The sequence below is a fragment of the Aphelocoma coerulescens genome, chromosome 4 (genome assembly GCF_041296385.1).
Source record: "Aphelocoma coerulescens isolate FSJ_1873_10779 chromosome 4, UR_Acoe_1.0, whole genome shotgun sequence".
Classification (NCBI taxonomy): Eukaryota; Metazoa; Chordata; class Aves; order Passeriformes; family Corvidae; genus Aphelocoma; species Aphelocoma coerulescens.
The window spans coordinates 18,908,737-18,924,653 of record NC_091017.1 but is presented as its reverse complement, the minus strand read 5'-3'; the positions used below and the strand labels follow the sequence as shown (position 1 = coordinate 18,924,653).

The following is a 15,917-nucleotide window of genomic DNA, read 5'->3' as shown; positions in this document are numbered from 1 at the left end:
TAATTGAACTTGGTTCCTAAATTGGGGTGAATGATGGATCAAGCTGATAAAACAGACAACTCTATGTAAAAATTGCTTTCTAAGGGATTGATGCTTAGAGATTTTACCTTCAAACTTAGAAGAGCAGAGTTAACTTTCAAATCATCATCTTACCAAGAGCAGAAGAAAAAGTAAGGATGTAGTTAGGGTTGCAGACATAGAGAAAAAGGAAGTCATGTATGAAGTTACCAGGAGACTGGATTAATTTAATTGCCTTATACTGGCTTTTCTGCAGTGTCTGTTCTAGAGGTTGGTTGAAAGTATGATTCCTTGGGAAAATTGTCCATAACTGATAGTTGTAAAATAATAAAAGTCACAGTTGTACTTTTACCCAGCTCTACTGAATTGGCTTTGCAAATGGAATAAACTGTGATGCTGATTCTTTTAACAGTCAACTCATGTAATTCATACTTTCCAGAATGCACTTTATTCTGCAAAAAGAAATCCTCAGACAATCTATGCTTTGGCAAATAAGGAACTGCTTGAGTTTGTGACACACTGATTTGAACTTCATTTGGTTTCCTGCACTGATAAAACATGTTGCTTTTGAAATGCAGCATGGTGTTTGGTGCAGGTTATAGATAACTTGAAGGTTACAAGCAAGGCAAAAAAGGTGTCCTTTTCTTCTTTCTGAAAATAAAGAACGAAAAATCAAGAAAACAACAGTGCAGAGCCATGATGGCCATATGGAGAGAGATGGGGTATTTTTGGGATGTGGATGGCAAGGCTTCTCTGCTGTTTTGACTACACTAATGTGAAATAGTAAGGCTGTCTGACTGGAGGTGATAACCTCCTTTCCCTTGGGCATGCTGATGTTCTCCTCTGCAGATAGTGACTCACATAAAACACAAACCATCCTTACTGTAAAGGGAGTTGATAAGAAAAGGTAGATTTTTCTGGTTTGCTCTTGACGCTGTGTTTTGCTGTTGATGACCTGTGTCATTCACAGCAGGAGAAATTTATATTCTCAGGATACCTTGCCTCTCTTAAATTAGATAAATTGAATAAACTGAACTCTGTAAACATGGCCATGCTCAGCACAGTTTTGAAGTGTCTGCAGGTACAGGACCTGCCATCTTTGGATTATTTTTCTGTTGCTTTTGCACCTGTTTCTCTGAAGTGTTAGTCCTAGTTAATGTCACTGTCTCTTTTTGTAGCCTACCTAAAATCTGGAGAGTGCCTAACATTGTTTGCCTACTAGTTGGTACTTTTTTTAAAAAAAGAAACCAAACAAGAAATGTTTTCCTTAAGTTTTATGTAAGTAACATATACATGTCTTCTGTTTTTGAATCCTTTCAGGTGAATAACTCAACTTGGTTTTCCCTTATCTCATTTTGGGTGGAGCAATGTCAGAAAAAGATGCTTACATGTTTTTAGCTGGCTTTCAGGTCACTGAAGGTAACCAGTTACTTGTTAAAGTGTTCTTGACTTTCGTTCTGCTTCTCTTTCAGCTCACATAGCATAGTAGTGACCAGAAAGAGACACATGAACATAAAATTCTTGTGGAGAAGGTGTGTTCACCTTTTAACTGTGGGTTATGATGGTAGAGTCTGAAAACTGTGGATGCAACACAGCAGAGTTGGCTTTGCCTTTAATGGTTCCTTCAGTACAAGCTGGAAAGTAGGTGTTAGCATCCATGCACAGATTGACCTTCTAAAGGATAAGGATCACGTGAATTTATTCCATTCCCCCATATGAATTCATTTTAGAGATAAAGCATAGTGTTGGTGTTGGTGCTGATTTAGGAATTCAGGGACAGTGTTCTCTTCACTTAGAGCTTTACTGGAAAGGGCAATGCCACAATGGTATCATTTTTCATTTACTAATACATGATGATTTTTCATTTACTGAAACAATTTAGGTGGCTGCTTCCTGAAGTACATAGGAAGGATTGTGGACTCTATTTTTCTGAGGCAGACTTGGTTTTAAAAAAGTGAAATGTTGGTTCCCTAAGTATGAATTAATGCTTTTCCTGGGCAGAAGATGGAAATGTCAACTACAAAGTAATGGTGCTTCTTTAGAGTTGGCTTTTTCAGTGGAAAGATACACATCTGCTTTTAAAAATTTTGACTATATTGTCTCCAGTATTCTAGCGTGGAAATTTATGTCAGTATGGTTAATGTGTTTAAGTGACAGAGGCAATTACCATTTACATAAAACATTTCTGAACAGCATTAAAGCTATACTGATTCCTGTTTAAAAGTAGGTCTATTTAAAGTTTAGGTCCTGCTGGGGTTGGCATGCAGAGAGGACACAAATCTTGGCTCTGGTACTAAGTTTAGTAGGAATGGAAGCAGATGCACCTCTGAGGTTGCCAACTTTGAGCCTTTGGTTCTGACTTGCCTGTGTTTGAGTTGGGACAGTGCCAAGATACTTTCTGAGGCTGGGTGGGTGCTCACTACCTATGTACAGTATGTGCTTACCTGCTTAATATCCATATACTCCTCTGCGTGCATACAGGACAGCTGGGAAATGGGCATGGTAATTCTGGATTTCCGTGCAGGCATGGGCTGTAACTCTGTCAGTTCCTCTGATACACTGGGGCAGGATGCTCCCACAGGCACAGCTGTGATGCCATGGTCCTTCTGGGGAACACATGGAAGTGGGAGAGATCTGCTACAGAGGAATCTCTCAGCAGATCACCAAGTGCTGCTGTTACTTGAACTTCTTTGAACTGAAAGGGATAAACATTATATTGTGTGTAGCAAAGCAAAGGGAGTAATTTTGCCTGAAATGTTCATAGCAAATACGTTCAAAGTAAGTGCATGGATTTCTGTTTGTCACATGTGAACTAATGTAAGACTGAAAAGGTCATTGTGGGCTGAGTTGAGGTGGGTTGAACCTTCCTTTGTTTCCCCTGAGGCTTCTGTGGAGGCACCCAGAGATAAGGTTCCTCCTGCTCTGAACATCTGAGTATCGGGAGAGATGCTGCCAGCCAGTACTTGCTGTGTTAATCTTTTTTTTGCCAGAGTTGGGATTTTGCTTGGACTACATTTGCTCTGAGCAAGAGAGGAGTTTTAAGTGTGGTGCAGGCAGCAAATACTTATCTTTCTTCCTCCCACTCTCCAGCAACTACCAGCTCTTTCTGCAGAACCTGTGAGCTCCTTTGATTTGCAAGTACTACAGCAGATTTGGGAGGAAGCTTTTGCTGCTGTAGACAAACTAGAATGTATTTTTGCTGCTTGGCAGTATACTTAGTGAATGTCACTTGTAGCATCTTAATTCCCTTGGTCAATCTTGCAAGGAATTTGCAAGGCCTGAACAGCTGTGAATAGGACAACATGGAAAGTCCTGTTGTGTTGGATTTCCTAAAAAAGCTTTCAGCCTTGTTTCAGTCTCAGTGATTCACTGTCAGAGGGCTGCTGACATCTGTACTCAGATGTCTTTTGCCACCAGTCTTTGAGAACAAAGAGTAGTGCTGGAGATTATTTTTATACTTTGCGAGATCATCTGTTGAGATCGTGCTTAGGCACAACTCATAATCAATTCTTTTGTAAGCGAAGCCAGTATATGCTGAAGTATTCACCACTGACATGTAGGAATTAAGTTAGTTTTAAGCTGTCCTTACGACCACTTTCTCCATGTAAAGTATGAAGCTGTAAACAGGGTTTATGTATTTTCAGTGTCAGATATTCAGAGGCAGTGTTACGCTTTGGTTGGAAGAGACATCTGGGACTTGGAATATCTTTCAGCTGTTCCAGATGCCGCTTTTGACTTGCTCCCTGACCTTTTCACTGCTCAGTATTTCAGCTCCTGAGACTTGTCAACTGTTCTGCATTTCTTTGTCCATCTTGCATCACTTGACCCTTTCAGCTATCAGAGGCTCTTTACTGCCTTGTCTGTAGTTTTTTAAGCTTCTCCAGATAGTTACAGCTGATTTTTCGCTGTATGCTGTTTACCGCTAGCATTGCCAGTTGTGCAGAATAAGACACTTGAGATGGGAATCTGGGCAGAAACCTGGAAGATAAAAGGACCACTTCATTCTAATCACAGAACAGTTTTGAGTTGGAAGGGACCTTTTAAAGGTCACCTAGTTCAACCCCTGTGCAATGAGCAGGGACACCTTCACTTTCCCAGTCACTTTGGTAGCAGCAACCTTGTCTTGCAACTGTGTGCTGCCATGTGATGAAAAAGCTGAGGGGATATATAATAGTAATGGGTAACATGCAAAAGCGTAACAGAGACTGTTACCCTTGGAAGTTGTTTCTCAAGTTCTTCAAAACCCTTCCCTGTGCTGTGACATTTTGCAGCCACTCCTAAATCAGACATGGGTTATCTGTACTTGAGAAAAGATACCCAGACAGATTGCGTGCAAATGCCTGCCAGTTGCACAAGTCTTCTACAGGTGGAGTCCATCTCCACCCAAAACAGGTAGTGGGATTAGGAAGTGATGGAGAGAACTAGGTGTCAGAAGAGAATCCATGATAAAAAAAGTGCTCTTAGCAGTGCAGTTTTGTTATGGGTCTTGCTGCCGCAGCAGTGGTGGGAGGACAAGAAAGGATTTGCTCAAAAGCTGATATGTGGATTTAAACAGAATAGGACCAAATGGCAAGGGCTGCAAAAGTTAAAGCTCTGAAAATTACTCCAAATGCTGATCTGACAGTGTGATGCTGCAGTAACAGAACTGCTGCAGTTGCTTTGCTTTTACAAAACTAGTGTACATGTTTACTAACACTACTCACAATCACAGGAAAGAAATATACACATGCAGGAGTGGATGTTTTCAAAAGTGCCTGACTGAACTTGTTAACTAATTCCTGTTGTAATTCACAAGAAACTGAATGTCTTCTAAATCCTCTAGTCCCGTTCTAGCTGGGCTGTTTATAGCTGTGCTTGAATTCCTGAAAGAAAACAGAAGACTTGTAGAGGTTTGGCTGGTCTAAGAATATCTGTTAGATGGTTCTGACATGAAAATGCAAATCAGGTACTAAAGAGTTGTATTTGACTAAGGCCTCAATTTTCTGGCAAAATTACTGGGTCTTGGTTTTCAAACTGATCCCAAAATATATTGCAAAAGTAATGGAAGTCTTTCCATTAGCTTCACCAGGCAGTGAATCTCACCTGCTACAATCTTACTGGTGAGAACACCTCTCACAAGTTTTTTATTTTACCTAAGGAGTAATTATTTAGGCCTTGGAATTAAAATTCTTTCAAGTAAAATATATCCAGGCTGTCCCTGTTAGGACAAAAGTGAGGGTGAGAAATGCAGAACAGCCAGATGATCTGTGCCTAGGAACATTACTGCCAGTAGTACAAGAGGTTTCTCAGATGTCTTGGAAAACCTTTTGGATAAATGTATAATGTCTGTTCTAAAAGTTTGTGGAGGAAAGCTACTGGCAAGTGCACTGCTGCAGGTTTTGGAAAAGAGCAAGACTGGAATGCTGTAAAATCTCTTCTTGCAGTGACAGAAAGTGAGACATGCTTCATGCAGTGTAAAAATGGTTGCTAAGCACAAACAGTAAGTTAGCTTTCTTATTAAGTATGCTTTTACCTCTTTGACATGTTTTTCCTTCTATGTGCAATATCCTTTTGACACAAGAGATGACTAGCAACTGATTTGAAGTACCCTGGTGGTGGGAAATAGGCCAGTCTTCTGCTTCCTGCAGCAATTGCTTACAAACTCACGCCTCGGGTGAGTTTGAGGTGTCTTGAGACATCTTACCAGCAAGATGAATGCTGACAATGTTTTCACATAGTAAATGGTTTTAAGAAGTTGCTACTCAGCAAGGCTAAATCAAAATTAAATAAAAGGAAGCTTGCTGGTCAGAGGCAGGAACTCTGTACCTGAGAGACACTGATAATCTTAAACTCAGGCACTTGTACTCTGTATAGCTCATCATAAATAAGTAGAAGGGAACCCAGAATTAGATGTCACTTGGAAAGTGGTATAAGTGTGGAAGTATTAATCTAATTTTATAGAGAACCATTGTGTCACAAAGACTGTTAGGAATTCTGTGTGTGTGTGTGTGTGTGCGCGCACACATATTTGGCAGATGCGTTCATCAATAACCAAGCCAATTGTTGCTGCAGAATTGCTGCCTTTTACTGGCTATCTGTCCATGTGCCTGACATGGAAAAGACAACATGTCTGTGCAGTGTTGTGTGTGCCTGCCCTTTTGTGAGAGCAAGAGAATTCGGTGATGTGGCAGGCTGAAGGGGTATGGTTCTGGGGCAGCAGGCACTCTGGCGGCCTCCCACATTTATCCATTTTGTGCTAGGCGACATTAGGCTGTAAAGAACAGCATTTGAGCAGTGGCAAAGATGAATAATTACTGCAAGTGAACTCTGCTGATGTTTTGCATGCTTGAAATGTGCTATCTTGGCCATGAGAAATTTCAGTGAGAAGAAAAACACTGACTGCAGACCACTGGGGTTTCTTGCCAAACAGATCATCTTCATGCAGTCCTATGACTACTCCTGTAACTGGCTTTGGTGTGCTTTAATGAGTTTCTCTGACTATTTCCTGGCAAAATGCTGGGACCTGGGGGAGCTGCCCAATTCCATAATTCAAGTATTGAGTGAGTGGTAGCTGAGGAGAAACACTTCCCTGCTTTCTGTGCCTGCCGCCGGCACAGACCTTCCACATTGGCAAGGAGAACGTAAGTGCAGTTAGCTGCCTTCTAGACAGACCAGTGAGAGAGGCAAGTGGCTTTATGGGAGCAGAAAAAGGTTGGATTGAGGCCAGCAGTGGTAAATGGTGATGGTCTCCATGGACCAGGAGATGTTGATGCAGAGCCAGTGTGTCAGGGAACATTTCTCATTTTGTTTGCTTTGCACTCCTGATGTCCAGACAAGCCCAGGAGAGTGAGCCCACAGGCAGCCCCAAATGAATATATTGTATAGAATTTATTAAGTTCTGGTCATTACCTAAACTGGAGGCTGGCCAAGTCAGTAGAGTTGACTCTGGCAGCAAGTACAAGTTGTGTTTCCTGTTGAGAAGATGAGTTTGAGGAATATTCTCATTTAGTGCTTGAAAATGCATGGCTTTCTGCCTTGTCTTATGAGGCCGAGAGGACTTGGAGTGTGTTGATATAATTCCACACTTTGTCATGTGTTGTTTACATACTGTTTGCACCTCACTGTTCTCTGCATCAGTGCCAGCACCCTGATATTTCTGCAATTTATTTTTATGATCTTAGTGTTGAAACAGCTGTAAAAACAAGCAGTGTGAAAGTGAGCCAGCTGCTGGAATTTCTGATTCCAAGTCTGGTTTGTAGTAGGCAGACATTGGAAGGGAAGGATATATGAAAACAACAAATATACTTCATCTCAGGACTAAGTGCAAACAAGGTGCCTGAATTTTTAACTGCTGAAGAGAATTAAACCACTAATGAATGAAATAATACAGCTTTTTTTTTGTACAGAGCATGTCCAAGGATATGCTACTGCTTTAAAGGAGATCTTACCCTGTGGAGCAGTAGAACTATCATCTCTCCTACACCTCATTTGTTTTAGTGTTGCAGAAATAGTTTGATAGGCATCAGACAAAGAGATGGGGATGTACTAACACTTTCCTTGGCGAGATAAAATCCATATACTTCGTATACTGGTGTCAGCACCATTGGCATGTGACTTTGTGAAACAAAATAAAAAATAGTCTTTCATCCAAGCAGCTAATTGTTTTTGACTTTGGTATTTAGATTCTTGTTTATGGTCCAAGTGTAAGAGGGACCCAATGTCTTCAGCACTGCAGTGATACATACAGGTACTGTACTTAAACTCCTCCTTGAGGCTCACCCAGGCAGCAGAGATGAACTGATGAGCTTAGCAGTTGTGCAGCAAGGAGCACAGGGTAGCCTGTGGGTAATGATTTTGTTCCTTTTTTCAGTTCCAGTAATTTACCTGCTGTTTACAATGCTTTCTGTAAAATACTTGCTAATTCACTTTCTAAGGGTGTGAGTTGGAGGGCTGCTTCATGGTATCTACTTCGGTCCACCCAAAAACCAGCAGCATCCAAGAGATTCCCGCTCGTATTCAGAAAATGCCAATTACGACTTGGGTGCGTTTCCTTTTGTAGCGAGGTCGGTGTGGTCTGAGGACTTGTCATCTGGTTCAGTTTTGTTCTTGCAACTGTAACCACAGACAGACACACAAAAAAAATCTTTATCTGCTCAGAAAGCCAGACACATTTGTATGTTTTGGGGGGACACTTTGCTCAAGTAAATCTCACAGTACAAGTGTTCTGGGTGACTCTAGGTGAACCCTAAAGAGGCGGGAGAATGATTGCCTTTCTCTGAGAAGAATACCAAGTGATTGAAGTTTTGATCCTGCAGTTTGTACTCTGCTGAAAACCTCAGTGCTTGTGTTGGGACCTGTTAACCTCAGTGGCACAGGGCAGCGAGGAGTTGTAATCATGGCAATCAGATTCCAGGATCCAGCCCAAATCAGGGACATGACAACAGACTGTGTGTGGGTATTAAAAGAAAAAGCTGTAAACACACAGCAGAGATGGAAGCTGGAGAAGTTGTTCCAAAGGAGGATGTGTGAGCAGTAGGAAGAAGGGAGCCAAAGGAAAAAAGGGCTGAAAAACACTTCTGGCTGCAATCTATTGATTTCTCCTTGTATTGTGATTTATTTTATGGTGATGTAACACTATCCAGACAAAGTACTTGGATTAATTGTCAGAGGGATGCTTTCATCTGTCAAATGAGTGTGTTATCTGCATTTCTAGTCTGCCTTAGAAGCTGAGTACATCCCTTTGCAATCCCAATGCCCATTCACTATGTTCAGTAAAGGTATTGTTGCTGTGTAGGGGACCAGAACAGGAGTGCAAGGCTTGGACTCACCAATCTACTTTGCCAAATCAGGACACGAAGTTTCAGTCTAGATATTCTTAGTCAGAGATGTCTGCTGCCTGCAGTGTCAAGAATATTCCATTCTTTTCCCAACCTGGTGTTGGGAAACAAAACACTACCTATGAAGCCAGCTTTTCTGGGCCCTAACAGCTGGGCAAGCTTCTGATGAGGCAAGAAAGATTTCCAGTGGTAGTCTGGAAAGAAGAGAAACATGTTGTTCTTCAAGCACTTACTGACAGTGAAATTTCACCATTGATTTTGCACGCTGCTGTGTTTGTGCTCAAAGTCACATTTTACTCTGTTTAGGTATAAACTCTTTGGCACACGTAGGTTTTGGTTTGATTTGGATTTCAACTGGAAATACCAAAACTTGCAACTCAAAAGCCTGTGTTTGTGCTCTAGACTTAACAAGAGATCAAGAATAGCTTTTTGACCATGAAGGTTAAGCACATTACTACATGATTATATGTACAAAATCCATCACTAAGAGTCATGACTGCCCAGAAATGGTTAGAAGGTATCGTTTTAATAAGGCCAAAATGCTACATGAAACTTACAGTTCAGCTCTAGTTTTGACACAGTTCTTGTGCCTTAAGTTAAGGTGGGCCAAAATTCTTCATGATTTGCCAAATGTATATAACAAGTGTCTGGGCACACACTCACTTCAGTCAGGGCTTGCTTGTGTGAGGTGATGTGCAGCTATTCTTGCATTTACTGTCACCATTCCTTTAAGTGGACTTCAGTAAAATGAACAACAACAATAACAAAAAATGCCTGCTTGTCTGGTGGGGTAAAATTAAGCTTTGGTGAAGCAGAGGCTTTTTTTAACATTTCCCTGAAAGTCCCAAGCCTGCCAAGGAATTGTAAAAGGGGACCTCCAGTAGTCAGCTGCTTTCCTTAGTATGAGGAAGTACTGTAAGTTCACTCCTTGTTACTGCCTGTAATCCAGCAGAACTCACCTCTAGAAACAGCTGATGTCTTCTTCAGTGCTGGTCAAAATGTCTTACACAGCAGTTGAACAGAACTTTTGCCTCTTGCCTGCTTTTTAGCAGTTCATTATTATTTTAGTATTTTACAGGTGAGTAGTAATTCTCTCAGCTGATGGGGTGCTGGTATGAGAACAAGCAGGCCGATGGCAAATGCTTTTCAGACGCACTTTTGTAGTCAAGGCATGTTTCTTTTCCAGCTGTGTTGAAAGAAGCAAGTTACTGCCTGGATAATAATCTAATTATTTTACCTTTTCCTCTTGTTTGCCCAACAGGAGAGTTGCCCATTCCCAGTATGGAAGAACACAATGGCTCTTCAGAGACTCCTGCCCTGAGCCAAGGGCGGCACATTGCCATCAAGTGTGGGTGGCTGCGGAAGCAGGGGGGCTTCGTCAAGACCTGGCACACGCGCTGGTTTGTCCTCAAGGGGGACCAGCTCTACTATTTCAAAGATGAAGATGAAACCAAGCCTTTGGTAAGTGTAAGGAGGAGACAGGATGGGAGGTCAGGGAGTAAAGTAAGTTAATGTAAGCAGAATTGTCTGGTGTGTGAAGCACTGAACTTCTGCACCTCTGTCACTGATTCAGTGTTGCATTTGGGATTTTGATTACACTGAGTCAGGCCCTGGCAGTGTGGTTTCCCCATCAGGCTCATTTCTAAAACTTCCTTTCTCAGGTCAGGTTTTCTCATTTCTGCATTTTAAAGGGAAAGAAGTATGCAAGAAGTAGCAAAAGTCATCAGTCAGATGCCCTTGACTGAGGCAGATGCATAAGCTGTATTTGAAAAGATACTGCTTGTGGTTTTTTTTGGTTTGTTGTTGTTTTTTTCTGCTTACTATGCAGAGTATCCCTGCTTTGTGTCTTCCCAAATAACACCCTAGCCTGAATACATTGCCATCTGTAATATGGAACAGACTGGTGTCTGGTTCTGTTGTGGCAGTTTAGTGCTCCTTATTCCTCATCTCTTCTCCTATCTATTTAGCTTTTTCACTAGCATGCTTCAGGGCTGCCTATCCCCAGAGTGCCATAGGAGTAGAGTTAAGTAGTGCTGCCTCTTGGGTCAGGGCAGGCCTGAGCCTCTTTGATAGTAAGGGTCTCCTGCTAGCATCTACAGGAGTATGATAGTCTCATGTATTAATGATTTTCCAGATGTTTGTGACGTTAGAAAAAGGCTTTGACATCTGGGGGTTACTTCTGTGCAGGTACTAAAATATGATCATCACAGCCGTATTTTTTATGGCTATGAAATTTCTGGTGGTCTACCTTTTGTATGGAATTTCACAGGGAGTTCTCAGAGATGTAAAACCCATCTAATCCAGCTTCCTGTATGGAACAGGTCATGACACTTGGCCGAGCTTTACAGCTTGCATTATGGTGCACATGTTAAGAAAAGTATTCAGTCTTGAGGTAATGGTTTCCAAATTGTGAATTAATTTCTAAGTACCTATTTCACTGCCTTGGTACCCATAAAATTATCTCAGATAGTTGTTATTTGATAGGTTAATCAAATAACACACTGCTTATTTACACAAATTATATGATAGGATGACTGCTTTGAGTATGAAATAGTTAATAATTTTCAAGAAATTCAGCTTATCTTCCACTATATATGTTTTGTTAATCAAGAGTGTAAAAAGCAGCCATCAAACTAAAATGTTTGTGGGCCAGATCCTGGGTTTCCAGAATATAACTCTGCTTTCTAGTACTTGATCTCTGCCAGAATGTTTGCATGCAAAGACTTCATGGCTTTTTGAGAGGTGGCACAATGCCATGTTTCATGGAATTTTCTACAGCTCAGAGCCCAATTTATCTTCTTGTCCATCTGCTACTGACCTGTGGGATGGCTTCAGAATATCCTACTGACTTTGCTACTTCCCTTTTGTGAAATGGAGGTGGTGATTCTGATCTGATACTTATGATAGGTTAGGTAGCAGTTTGTGAAAAAACTAAGAGCTTATTTGAATTTTCCACTTCAGTCTCGAGCAAGTTCATAAAGACACTTAGAAATACAAAATGGGGTTGGAAAAGTGCTGAGAGAAGTATAACTTAAAATATGCCAGTGGGTTTGGAAAATTAATGGGCCTGTCCAAATTAAGATCAGTCAATATCTTACCTTGATGTAGCTTTTGAAATGTTTCTGAAACAAACTGCACAAGTGTCAGTGCCTGAAATATGTCCCAGGTTCAATGCCATAACAGAACTATTTTTTTCCCATTACATTGAAGGGTTTGCTGCATTAACTTTGACAAGAAAATCACTATGACCTTCTGGAAACCCTGTTGTTCTTGCTGTGGAGAGCTAAAGCAAAGAACTCCTCTGATACCGTGAATTTTCAGTGCACAGGGATATTACGAAATGGCAAGCATATATTGTTATATTGGATCTATATTTAGGATAAATACCTCTTTGTTTACTACTGGATTGTACAGTCTGTACAATTTACAGATGTACAGTAATTCTTTTAGACAATAATATGATGGAAGAAACTTAATGAGGTTTTTTTTCCAAATCAGATTGTAGGTTTTATTTTGCTTACTGGTTGGTTGTGTTTGGAGGGAGGCAGAGAGCAGTGATTGCTCATACTGAGGAATATTCTAATCGCACACCTTGTGTATATATATATATTTATAGATGGTGGAAGAACTACAGTAGGAGAGGAGAGGACAACACAAGCAGTGAGTTTATGTTCATAGCTCATATTCATGTTAATATGAGTTAGAGAAAAGCAGAATCCAGTTTCTGGTGCAAATTCAGTGGGTGTCCTGAGCACCAGTCTGCTTAACATTTGGTCTTGGCTTCTGTTCAGTCAAGAACAGATATTATGCCATGGTGTTTGTATTTTTGAAAGTTAGGGAGATGTGAATGGAGCTGAATTTTGGAAAAATATTATGATCTGGCAGACTTTATTCTCCAAGTGACTGTGTATAATGGGAGTAAAGAGAAGGAGGAACATTTTGTGTCTCAACCATCAGTAAATGCTTTGGAATTCCTGAAGCAGGCTCATTTCCTGCTCGTAATAGAGATAGCTACCACATAGGCTTTAGTCAGTGTGTGTACATCTCCTTGGCATCAAGGCTATTAAATTTAAAAGTCTTCAGCTGTCAGTGTGAGTGTGGGGAATTGCCTCTGCCAGCCTGTGCCTATAGGCACACAGAGCTAGTGAAGAACAACAGAAGAAAAAGCAGTGCACAGCTGTGTGTCTTACAGTCAAGGTCAGTGAATTGTCATTGATTGATTGTTATTGTCAAACACATGAATCTTTCCCTTGTAATGTTTTATCAATAAATTAGCATCTACTTTTTGCTCTGATATCCCTGAAATATCTCTCAGGATCTGGCAAAGATGGCATTTCTGTTTACTGATGTGTATATGGATAGCAATAATCTAGTTAATTCCACAGGAAAAAAAAAAATCTAACAAATAAGTGAGCAAGCCATGTGAAGGCATAAAATCTGATTTCTGATAAATCTGTATTGTCTCTGCTGCTTGGAAGTGATACTGGATTTTGCTTTGTTAATTCTTTTTACTGTTTTGTGCTTTAGGAAGCTGGTATTATGCTAGACCTGAAGGTCAGCTCTCCAAGCTCGAAATGGGGGCAGCTGAAAGAAATCAGAATTTAGCATTCCCTGTTCCACAGTACAGCTGTTGTTTAAATGCAGCCCATGAAAATTCATTTCTTCCTTTCTTCTCTCCTAGCTTAGCTTCTCCAGCTATGCCAGGGTTGACACACTCTTGACTGAAGATGGGAGGGGGAAGTTAGTGCCTGCTCATGAGACATCGTGTTTTTTCTGTGGTTTTCTGAGCAGCAGAAGGGAGATTTGAAGCATTGTCTCCTTTCTGCAGTTTTGCTGTCTCACTCTCCTCGTGTTGTTGAGGAGGTGGGAGGAAAGCTTGGTAACCTGTACTGATGGAGCATCATTTGTATTAGGTTGCAAATGAACAAGAATGGACAAGCTCATCCAGTCTGAACAGCATTTTAGTTAAAATAAAAAGTTACCTCTTTAATGTTGTTGAGACTCAGCTTGGTTTATGGACTTGAATTTGAGGTGTGTGTAGCAGAGAGATCTTGAAAAGCTATGAATTAGCCTTCAGGAAACACTTGGTGTATGCCTGAAAGCTGACAATGATCTGCTGTTTCCGTTTATATCCCATCCTGAACATTTTGCCACGCAATTTTTATCCTCAAGATCTTTATAAGCTCTTAACTGTTCAGCTTAAGTAATGCTGGAAAGTATTCCACTGAATACACTGTGGCTCCCAGTATCTTAGACAGGCCCTGGGATGAGACAGGAGACTGAAGGGCAAAAATGTCAGTCTTGGATGAGGCATTTGAATTCGTCATTGACTGAAAGCAGGTTAAGTGGCAGCTGCAATCTTAAGTACAGGTCCCTGTTTTGTCTGTAAGGGAAAGATGTTCTCTGATGTACAAACAGAATATATTTTAAAGTCTTACTTTCTGGAATAATTACAGAATGAATCATAGAATGACCTGGGTTGGAAAGGACCTTAAAGATCATCCACTTTCAGCCTTTTGTCACTGATGTCCATTGGGACTCTGGGCCCTTGACCACTACTCTCTGGATGTGACAGTCCAGCCAATTCCTTATCCACCTAACAGTCTACCCATCAAATCCATCTCTCCAGTTTAGAGGGAAGGATGTTGTGGGGAACCATGTTAAAGGCTTTACAGAAACCCAAATAAATGACGTCTGTAAGCCTCCCTTGTTCACTGATGTTGTCACTCCATCACAGAAGGCCATGGGTTTGGTCAGGCAGGACTTGCCCTTGGTGAAGCCATGCTGGCTTTCCTGAATCACCTCCCTGTCCTCCATGTGCCTTAGCACAGCTTCCAGGAGGATCTGTGCCATGATATTCCCAGGCACAGAGGTGAGGCTGACAGCTCAGTAGTTCCCAGGGTCCTCCTTCCTGCCCTGTTTAAAGATGGGTACAAAGTTTCCCTTTTTCCAGTCACCTGGGACTTCACCTGACTGCCACGGCTTTTCAAGTGTCATGGAGAGTGGCTTGGCACCTACATCAGCCAATTCCCTCAGGGCTCTGGGAAGCCTCTCACCAGGTCCCACAGACACGTGCATTCAGGTTCCTCAGTGGTCACAAACCTGATCTTCATTTACAGTGGGAGGGACTTTGCTCCCCCAGTCCCCATCCTGCTGTCCCTCCACTGGAGAGGTGTGGGAAGAGAGGTTGCCTCTGAAGACTGAGGCCGAGAAGTTGAGTACCTCTGTCTTCTCCTGATCTGTTGTTAACAGTTTACCAGTGTTTGTTTATTGGAGTGGGTGCACCTTTTTTGACCTTCCTTTTTTTGGTTAACATACCTGTAGAAGCCCCTCTTGGTTATTCTTTGTGTCTCTTGCCAGGTTCGGTGCTTCCCATATAATGCAATTTGTGTAAAAATTTCATCGACCAATAAATCCACTTAATAGCATTAATAGGAAATCTTGACAAATTACAGTTGCATTTTTAAATTAAAATCAAGCTTCTAATGAATGTAAATAGAAATTACTATGATAATTACATGATTTGTATCTTAGCCTGTCAGGGAAAAATCCTTCAGTATTAGTATTGAATATGATTAAAGACTGAACATCATGGGTTTTTTTATAAGTTAAAAGGGAGTGGATAACATTTCTGTATGGAGGGTAAAAACCTAATTGTATGTGCACTTGAGAACTGCATCACAAGAACTGTGATCTCTCCTTGCTGCCTAGAGCATTTTCAGTCGGGGAGATCAGAGTATCCACTCTGGTCCCTGTCTCTGGAAAGCAACAAGAACCAGCTGTTGTGTAAATACTGAGGAGCAGCACAGCAAGTGAAACAGCTTCTCAGTAGATTTTGCTTTGATTTTTAAGAGCAGCCCTCTCAGTCTTGCTGAGGGAAGGATGTGAAGCACCAAGTCCTTTCATGCTTGGCTTGGCTTGAAAATCCACAAAGTCAGTTCAGGGACTTGATGTGAAAACAGCAAAGAATGTCCAAGCCACTGATAATGATTTTTTATTTTTCAATTTATAGGCAAAATACTTGGAAAGTAGATACAGTTTTTGGATGGACATGTGCTGCAGAGTGAACCCTTGCCTGTGCAA

At 41.2% G+C, this 15,917-nt stretch overlaps 1 protein-coding gene across 8 annotated transcripts in view; it reads left to right on the top strand.

Moving 5' to 3' along the window:
• Positions 1–15,917, top strand: part of ARHGAP24 (Rho GTPase activating protein 24) — a 247,525-nt gene that overhangs the window by 83,121 nt on the left and 148,487 nt on the right. For all 8 annotated transcript variants that reach the window (XM_069012940.1, XM_069012938.1, XM_069012943.1 and 5 more), the window contains one exon: positions 10,096–10,295. In XM_069012940.1, the coding sequence (XP_068869041.1) occupies positions 10,096–10,295 (200 nt within the window). The remainder of the gene's footprint in view (positions 1–10,095; positions 10,296–15,917) is intronic.